Source organism: Electrona antarctica, assembly GCF_951216825.1.
Source record: "Electrona antarctica genome assembly, chromosome: 11".
Taxonomy (NCBI): Eukaryota; Metazoa; Chordata; class Actinopteri; order Myctophiformes; family Myctophidae; genus Electrona; species Electrona antarctica.
Window position 1 is genome coordinate 43,655,560 of NC_136792.1, and position 10,156 is coordinate 43,665,715.

The 10,156-nt window shown below is 44.5% G+C and overlaps 1 protein-coding gene across 19 annotated transcripts in view; it reads left to right on the top strand.

Moving 5' to 3' along the window:
• The window catches only part of kirrel3b (kirre like nephrin family adhesion molecule 3b), a 310,341-nt gene that overhangs the window by 240,986 nt on the left and 59,199 nt on the right, over positions 1 to 10,156 (top strand). For all 19 annotated transcript variants that reach the window (XM_079513465.1, XM_079513476.1, XM_079513477.1 and 16 more), the window contains exon 6: positions 8,815 to 8,920. In XM_079513465.1, the coding sequence (XP_079369591.1) occupies positions 8,815 to 8,920 (106 nt within the window). The remainder of the gene's footprint in view (positions 1 to 8,814; positions 8,921 to 10,156) is intronic.

Consider the following 10,156-nt stretch of genomic DNA (forward strand, 5'->3'; position numbering starts at 1 on the left):
CTATATAATGACACTATACATATAAACTATACATATATACTATACTATACTATATGCTATACATATGCTATACATATGTACTATGAAGTGCTATGACTATCTCCCATACTCTGATGGGTCATGGCATGGATTCACGCAGCTCGGTTCCCTCACTCTCCATAAGCCTGCTATTTTTAACGCGTCACTGAAACTGAAACCTGGCTTATGATCGCTGATGTTGGCTATAGCGACTTTTGCGCGACCTATGATTGGCTGCCCGAGTCTGACCCCATACTCTGAAACGCCGCCTAAGCCAATGGGAGTCTGACCCCATACTCTGAAACGCTTGAAGTCTCAACCAAGCCCTCAGACTTCCATTGAAGTGAATAGCAGGGGGCGGGCCTGTCGCTCCTCATCCGCTCTCTAGATATCTCAATGGTCTCAACCCAGAGTCTCTTAACACCGCAGAAAATGGGGACAGATGCACAACGGAGAATGCTTGTTTCACCTGGCTGTCAATGATATGCGTGTCATTCTTGTTTTACACTTATAGACAAGGGGTATAACGTTATTAAGTTGATTATATCATAAGAAGAGTTGTTCCCTCTCATGCAGCTGCAGGACCATGCCATCCGCTGCCCATCAGCTGTTGTCTGCGTGATGCGTTTACAGCAACTTTTAAACATTGATGCAAAGTGTCTGTAGAGGCTTTTGGCTTTAGGGGGAAATGCAGGGAATGAGAGAGGGAGGGAGGGGGTGGCAAAGGCTCCTCGCATGCGTTCGCATTGCCATATGGGGTGAAAAGAAAAAAAAGCAGACTAATTAATGAAGAAGATGCAGATGTGCAGATTCTTTCTCTTTGTTGGAGCTGGCTCAGCTTCGTGCTCTTGTTGCTTAATCAAGCGGTTAATGGCAAATTTATCTGAGAGGCAGAGAGAACAAGATAAAGCGAGACAGAGAATTATGAAAATAAATTGGGATAGGAAGTTAGTGGATGTGGGATAAAGGCCTAATTGCATTGTATTGATGAATTATCTCCGTCCGTGTGATGTTCTCCATTTGTTCAGAGGAAAGTTCTAACAAGATGCAAGATCATAGTTTCAGTGATGCTGCAAACAAAGCTTAGCTTTCTGTTCTGCTGACAGTCTGGTGTAAATCCTTGATGTTCCCAAACACATTAGACCCCCACAGGTACGCTGTGAGGAATAAAAGCCCCACCATGACACAGCCTGTCATGTGTAACACTCAAACATCTGTCTGTGTTGCAACTAAAGCCTGATTTATACTATAGTTGCGAGCGCGCCAGTGTCGCACACCGAAAAATGGCAGATTTACAAGTTTAAGAAACATCGTGATGGTGTCGTGGGCTTGTAGATTGGCTTGTAGATTGGCTCTTTTCGGTGCGTGACAGAATTCTGTACAAATAAGAATTACTGCAGCAATATTTGGTGTGTTTCCACTTTCCACACATGGCTCCATACATCACAATCAAGATGTTGAACCTGATTCCGTCTCTCCCTCTGTGCTCACCTCGCAGTAATCACCTCCACCAATCAGGCGTATGCGTGCCCATATTGCTAAGGCTATAAGCCAAGCGGTGGTGGCCAATAAACATCCGCTCTTCCTTCGGAAACTGCCAGACGTCACTCCTGGAGGAGTTTGAAGCTGATGCTGGTGGAGAACAGCTGTCTACAATGACCTGGAGAGATTGAAAATTGGGCTTTAAGTACGGAAGACGGGGAGAAACACCAGCGAGCGAAGTTGGAGGGATTGTTCCAAAAACGCCATCTGCTCTGTGCTTTGAACTAACCGATCAAAATCTGTCAGCTAACTCTAAATGCCACCCCCCCCCCAACCCCCGCCCACTTCTTCTCAATTAATCCTGTTGTTTTGCCATCGCCTTCATCAATCAACCTATCCCCCCCACCCATCTTCCATCCATCAATCCATCCGTCTTTCACTCTCTCCCTCGCTACCATTCTCTTGACGAATCGTAGGAATTAACAGGGCTTGCATATTGATGTTCTGTCGGCCGCCAAGCCTCAGATGAGCTCGCTCAGCAACTCATGCATTTATACATCAAAGTGACAAACCAACTCCTCTATTAAGTAGCTGTCTGTCATCTCCGACTGGTCAAAGGTTGGCTCCGTGACACATCCCCCCGCGATCCCACGTCTGCCCCCCAGAGCCTCGCGTTTGGCAGACGTTTTTGGCAGCGCTCTCTCCCCCTGACCCTCTTTACCGTTTTTAAATTCTAGGGAGACGCGGCCCATCCGTCAAGCCGCGTGTCACTTAGCGGAGGAATGCAATGCCATCACGACACAACTTCCTCCAGAGAGGGACTGAGACGTCTCGTAGGGAGGGATAGTTGTCACGCCTCGGGCAACTTGAAAGAACTCCCCACTCGATCAGTAATGCAATTGGTCGGTAATGAGCCTGATGTCCTTACTAGACATCCTGAGTCCTGGCAGAGGTGAAAAAGTTTTGCGTGGGGAACTTAAAACAGAGCAGTACGTGTGCTTGGCCAAAGAAACAGACCCCTACATTGCTGCAACAATTATCACTGTGGCCTCCTCCTCCTGCTGCTCTCTTTCAATGTTTTTCTCTTTTATGCTCTCTCTCTCTCTCTCTCTCCCTCCCTCCCTCCCTCCCTCGCTCTCCACCTCGCTTCGTGCTGGCTTCCATTACCACCTCCACTGTTGCCACATCTGTCATTTTGCTCCTGAAGTTCCCTCTGCCCACCTCTTTGTGCGTCCAATTAGCCGGGGCTAAAGCCCCTTGCTGACTGCCTGCTAACGCTGCAGCTCGGGCGGCTTTTTTGGATTGTTATGACACGAGCCCTGCTCACTCTTATACCGTCGGTGTGTGGGCACACATTCCCATGAACCCTTGAGTGTGCGCTCAGCATGCACGCACCACTGGTAATGTCACACTGTGCACACAAACGCACGCAATACAGTACACACATGCGTGCACTGCACAGTGCACACTCACGGAATGGTGTGAGCGGCGGCAGCCAGTGCTCCGATTTTGGCAGAACATTTTTTTGTTCTGCGGCCAAATACAGATTATTTTGCGGGTGCTCGACATTAAAAAGTTTGATAACCCACTGGCCTGCAGTATAAACGAGGACACATGAATGATGCCCCGGACGGGTGCCCAGGAAAGAGACACACACTCCGGGGCTGCACTCACCAACACTTGGAGAGGTGTTGTCATGTACTGTGGATTGGGGGCTTTTCAGGACAGGACTCGACGTTGTTTGCCATTTATCGTCTATTGGAGACCTATAGGACAGGTGGGTGTGGTTAGGTGGCCTCCCAGGAAAAAAGAAGGAAAAAAAAGTGAATAACTGCTGCTGGCCTGGGAGCAGATTAAGTTTGTGTTTGTGTGTCACACACGCACGCACGCACGCACGCACGCACGCACGCACGCACGCACGCACGCACGCACGCACGCACGCACGCACGCACGCACGCACGCACGCACGCACGCACGCACGCACGCACGCACACACACACCCCTCCTCCTCTAGGGCTCTGTGGCAGCTGAGGCAGCCCAGAGCATCTGCACAGCCACAGGGTAAAATAGCAGCTTTCCTACAATACATCCCATGCCCACACAGGGCAATCACAAACACACACACACACACACACACAAACACACACACACACACACACACAGACACGCTCGCATCGCACACAAACAAATGAAACACATGCACGCGCACCAAAAGCACCTAAAGCCTGCATTTCCATAGCTATGCACAGAACTGTGTGCCCGTTCCCTGTGAGTCTCTGTACCCAGCATTGCTCTACCTCCGGCATCCAAACACTTCTCCCATTCAGTTAACACATTGGTGGCCTTGTAACGTGGACCACATATACATAAGATTGAGTGCATCAACCTAACGCATAGTTAAAGATAGGAGAACTTAAATGCAACAACCCCAGGTCCTTCACTTTGTGTGTGAAAAACACAAGAGATATCCACAGTTTCAAAAAGCGGACAGATATTGCACCTAAAAAGGTGACAGCTGTCTGCAAATGACAGCATTTTAAGCCATTGGCTATGTTACAACCTGTCCTATTTCTTTCGTCTAACACTCTCTGACTCTCAGACGCAAGACAGACCAGCTGGCTCCTCTGCAGTCCTATCAATCTTCATGTGTACTCAAGAGAATCTGTATATTTTAGATGTTATTGTTATTTTTATCTGGCACGCTCCCAGAAATAACTCCGGCAAGTTAATCTACACAGGCTTCTTTAATTTGGAGGTTGTTTTTTCAGCGTAGTGTCACGGATCGTTTGAAGAAAATTATGATTTAATTGAGACAATGATGAAAATGATTTTGCTTAGGGCACATTAAAAGACAAATTTACATAGTAAAACCCAATTCAAACTTGGCATGGCAATCGTGAGTGCGGCGTTTTGAGCTTTTAGGTCAGCTTTTTTCATTGTGTGATATTTATAAATTAGGCTTTACACTTTTCAGACTCGAATCAACACTCATTTTTCTGTCGTGTTTCACAGTGTGTTTGGGGTACTGTGAGGGATGAAACAGTAATAGAGTAGTTTGGGACAAGTTGTTTGAGACGGAGGCGAAGGGGAACTGAACTGCAGTATGGCAGTTATGCTGTCCCTTGATGATTGACCCAAACTGTCAATAAATACTTATGGAGACACAAAGAGTGTCTCCATAGGGAACCACTGCTGGTTATCAAATCAGTGGAAACCAACGTAGTCGGGTCGCGGGGGCAACAGCTCTACCAGAGAGCTCCAGATTTCCCTCTCCAGCACAACATTAGTAACATCCTCCTGGGGGATTCCGAGGTGTTCCAATACCAGTGAGTCGATGTGATTCCTCCAACTGCGCCTTGGTCTGCCCCGGGGTCTCCTCCCAGTGGTACATGCCTCGAGGACCTCCCTAGGGAGACGCCCGAGAGGCATCCTAACCAGATGCCCGAACCACCTAAGCTGGCTCCTTTCCAGGCGAAGAAGCAGCAACTCTACCCCCGAGTCTCTCTCGTGTAACTGAACTTCTCACCCTATCTCTAAGGCAGATGCCAGCCACCCGACGAATAAAACTCATTTCGGCCGCTTGTATTCACAGATGTTTCCCGAATCCGATATTTATGTTTTTATAGAACCTCAATATATCCCGTCTAATATCATGATATAGGTATATAATATTGATACTAGGGATGTCCCGATCAGGTTTTTTTTTTTGCTCCCGATCCGATTCCGATCATTTGAAAATGACATGATTTTCCGATCACATGACCGGATTGGGACAACCCTACCTCTAAGTGTCTGGGACTGGGAACGTGGGGTGTGCCGGGTACCTTCTAATTTCCACACCCATTCTGCTCTTACAAACCCTGAACTACATATCCCAGGATTCTTTTCAGCAGTAACAGCAGCCCTTACAAATAGGTTAATGAAAATTAAATATCTAATTCCGAGGGAATCAAACATCTGAAAGTATCGGTCTCCTGAGGGAAAGAGGTGAAATGGGAATTAAAATGTATTTGAAACATTTGAAATAACACTAGCCTACACCTTTGGCAATTAGAATGAATTAGGCCACTGTTTACTGAATTAGCATAAGCCATGTGGTTGTTATTTTCGGAGCTATTTTAATTGTAGCTATCTCGGCGGTTGGTCATTATTGTAATTGTAATGGAGTGCATTGCAAACAATTCTGTTTTAATTAATCCCTATTTGCAAATTAACAACCACACTGAGGAACTCATTATCAGGTCTTTCATGGCTGCCTTTTGATTCATTGTTTTCCTGTCTTTTATTGTTGCTAATTAATATTAGTATAATAGGTCTGGTAGAATATTCATGCTCACACACATGCACGCGTTTGCGCACGCACGCACGAACACACACACATTTCCACATTTCCCCAGTTTGTGGAAAACGGCCCATGTGACCCCTCTTTTTAAAGGTGGTGACAGAGAGGACCTAAACAATTACAGACCAATCTCAAAACTGCCCTGTCTAGCTAAAATCATGGAGACACTAGTTAATAACCAACTCAAGCCATTTCTCTCTACATTTTCAGTTTTAATCCCACAGCAATCCGGTTTTAGACCAAATCACAGCACTATTTCAGCAGTCACCTTAGTTAAAAATGATATAGTATCTGCACTAGATAATATACATCACTGTGCTGCTTTATTTATAGACCTCTCAAAAGCATTTGACACTGTAAATCAAGGCCTACTCCTTGATAAACTGCACAATATCGGTCTGGATAATAGGGCCCACCGTTGGTTCCATGACGGGAGGCGCCAGTGTGTTAGGGGAAGGGATACTCAATCGGATTTCCTGCAGGTTACCAATGGTGTGCCTCAAGGTTCCGTACTAGGTCCAGTTATTTTTTACCATATACATAAATTACATAGTCTCCACACTAAAAGATTGCCAATCCCATTTATATGCCGATGACACCATTATCTATTGTACAGCTGACTCTACCCAATTAGCAATGGAAAAACTCAAACAAGCTTTTAATACGCTTCAAGATGCACTCATCTCACTCAAACTCGTCCTGAACTCCAGTAAAACCAAATGTATGCTATTCTCAAAAGCCAAAAACATAAACTTCAACTCCCCCTACACATACTATCAATGGATGAATAGAGTCACTGAATATAAATATCTGGGTATTTGGCTCGATGAAAAATGTACATTTAAATATCATATTACTGACCTTTCCACCAAGTAAAAATTGGGTTTCTTTACAGAAACAAAGCTAACTTCCCAATGATCTGTAGGAAAAGGGTTGTTGAAGCTGTCTTTATGTCAGTTTTGGATTACGGTGATCTATAATCTATAGAAATGCTTTTACCCCTAGATACAGTTTATCACTCAGCACTTAGGTTTATCACTGGTGAAAGCTACAGCACTCACCATTGTACCCACCATTGTACCCTCTATGACAGGTTGGTCTTCCAACCTACCCTAGAGGAGATCTATAGGCACTGGCACCAGTTTATTTTTAAAGCTATTGATGGGAAGTTACCACCCTACATCATGTTGCTGCTAAACTGGAAAACAAGTACTCGTCAGACCCGTTCCAGTGAATGTCTTGCACTAGAGGTCCCATCTGTGCATTCTGAACTGGGAAAATCTGCTTTCATGCTTCGATGCCCCTACTTCATGGAACACTCTACAACAAACACTAAAAATTAATACCCCAATATCCTATGGACAATTTAATAACCTTCTTTTAAATCTCCCTATACCTCAATATGTGATTGTTTTTAACTTATGCTTTATTTCACAGCTTGTGTGTTATATCTTTAACCCATTCTGGGCGGGAACCCCTTTTGGTGTTTTAACTAAGCATTATGTTATACTTTAGCTATTGAAAAATAGCAGATCTACAAGCTCATAGCTTGTAGGTCTGCTATTTTTTGAAAAATCGTAAAAAATGCGGCACAAATCTTTGAATATATATTCTTTCAGAGCGAATGTTTTTTTTTATTTCGACGTCAGGCCTAAATGGGTTAAATGCCTTACTCGTAGATTTGTTTTTATGTTTTATATCTGTCTTAATTTTTTATTTTTTTCTATGTGATCTCGGCAGCACTGCAAATGAATGTGAACCTCAATGCTTTTTCGAGAATAAACAAAGGTTTCAATCACATCATTAATGTACATTTTCATTTTTCCTCACGCTTCACCTATGAAATGTTGTGTTTCCTCTCATCTTCCCTTGGTTTATCATATCAGTACAAATGAATCAACTTGGCACATGAGTCCTCTAGCATGCAGCCTCCTGGGAGCTGTACTGTATCTGATCAAAGAACAGCTTAAGGTTTTAGAATTATTCGCTGGCGTGTTTGAGAAAATCATGTGTGTTTTGTCTTTGTCTGTTATTGTTTGCCAAAGTGCTGCCTATTGTGAATAGGATGTCAGACATCCCACCCCGGAAAGAAAATCATTTTAGGGAGGTATATGCCACATATATGTATATGAGCTATATATATATGACACATATAGTTCACATATATGAACCTGATAGTATAGCATATAGTCTGCATTTATTTGCCATATATTGGCATACGGTATATGTTCATATAGACGCTGATTTCCGGGAGACTCCCGCAACTTCCAGGAGAGGTGGGATGTCTGGTATGCAGTTTGTCTTTGTGTTACACTGTTTGTTGAATTACTATATGGGGCAGCAGTGGATCAGGGGTAGAGTGGCCGGTATAGAAAGGTTTGATCCCGCCTGGGCTCTCTCAGAGTTGGTGTCCTTGAGCAAGATGCTGAGAGAGAGAGAGAGAGAGAGAGAGATAGGAGAAACCAGTTAACTACACCCCCTCTGACAGATCCAATGGAGTTAGCTGGTTTTGTCAGAAGTGCTTTTTAATAGTTGTCACTGGTTTCTGCCGGACGTTATGTAAAATCACACCCGTGTGAACTGAGTGGTGCAACTCCCCCCCCTCTCTCTCTCTGTCTCTCATTAGCAGGCAGCAGTGCAGCACTATCTCTCTCTCTCTGTTTCTGGCACAACAGCGCCACTTTTGGTAGTCATTGGTACTCGTGCTCATAGTGACATAGTCACATAGGTGGGTGGGTGAACACATGGGTGAACACATAGGTGAACACGGACATTGCTGTTCCTTGGAGTGGTTGTAGCTGAAAAATGTTCAGCTACAACACATCTTCAGAGCAACACGGTTGTCAGACGAGGTATACATGAAGCCTTGGACATGTTTTAATTGTATTGCTCCACATTCTGCAACTGGTCATGGTCATTGTGTTTGGCTTCTTTCATGTGTGCTCACCATCTTTGCTTGCCGTGTGTTTCAGACCTGCCACTGGTCAACCTGTCCGTTGAGCCACAGCCCATTCTAGAGGGGAACCTGGTGAAGTTCCACTGCTCAGCCAAGGCCAATCCCCCGGTCACACTGTACAGGTGAGCCTTCTAAAGCCACTTAGTAGTTTCTCTCTCTCTCTCTCTCTCTCTCTCTCTCTCTCTCTCTTTCTCTCTCTCTATCTATGTCTCTCTCTCTCTCTCTCTCTCTCTCTCTCTCTCTCTCTCTCTCTGAAATATGCTAAAATACGGGTAGCCACCATCTGTCTCTCTGTACAGTCAGCCAGCCATGTGCTTATTAATCCATCGATCCATTATCCATCCTTATGTTTTTTCCGTCCGTCCATCCATCCATCCATCCATCCATCCATCCATCCATCCATCCATCCATCCATCCATCCATCCCAGCCACCCACTCAACCATGTATTACGGTCATCCCCTTCCTTGCGTTCATGTCTTTGCCTCCCCTGCCTCTCATGAATAATGTTGTTTGTGGTTTTCTTTTTTAATTATTTCATATTGTGATGGATTATAAGTGGCTACATATGAGAGGTGTTAATGCACACACACACACACACACACACACACACACACACACACACACACACGCACGCACGCACGCACGCGCGCGCATCACACACACACACAGTCCTTACGTTGTGATGAGGAAAAAAAGGGGGTAGAATATATAATGGGAAAAGAAATATGGCAGTTAACTTCAGTTCAATATACAAAGGTCTTCTCTGATGGATGTCGCGTGTGTGTGGATAACACATTTTCACATTAAGTCAAATGTGGCACTTCATTATTGATAGTATTAATCATTGTCAGACCATATTTTATGATGCCATGACACTATTACATCCGCCCACACTTTGAAATGAAAAGATGGAAGGGAGACAAAAAAACCCAACAAGAACAACAACAAAACAGTGAAACTGACACAGAGAGCTGATGCAGAAAGATGTAATGAAAACCGTCCTGCAAAGCTCATTTGGGGAAATCTTGTCATGTTCCAGTGGGCAGAAGAATGTGACGGCTGCTAGTTCTGGGATTTTTGATGTTGTTTTGTAAAGCAGCACTGTCTCCCATGAACATTAACCCATTCAGGCCTGACGTCGAAATTAAAAAAAAAAAAAATCTAAATCATGACAATTTTCTGAAAGATTTGAGGCACATTTTAACGATTTTTCAAAAATAGCAGACCTACAAGCTCGTAGCGCGCCACTCGGTGGCGCGCTATGAGCTTGTAGATCTGCTATTTTTCAATAGCTAAAGTATAACATAATGCTTGAAACACCAAAAGGGGTTCCCGCCAAAAATGGGTTAAAAGAATG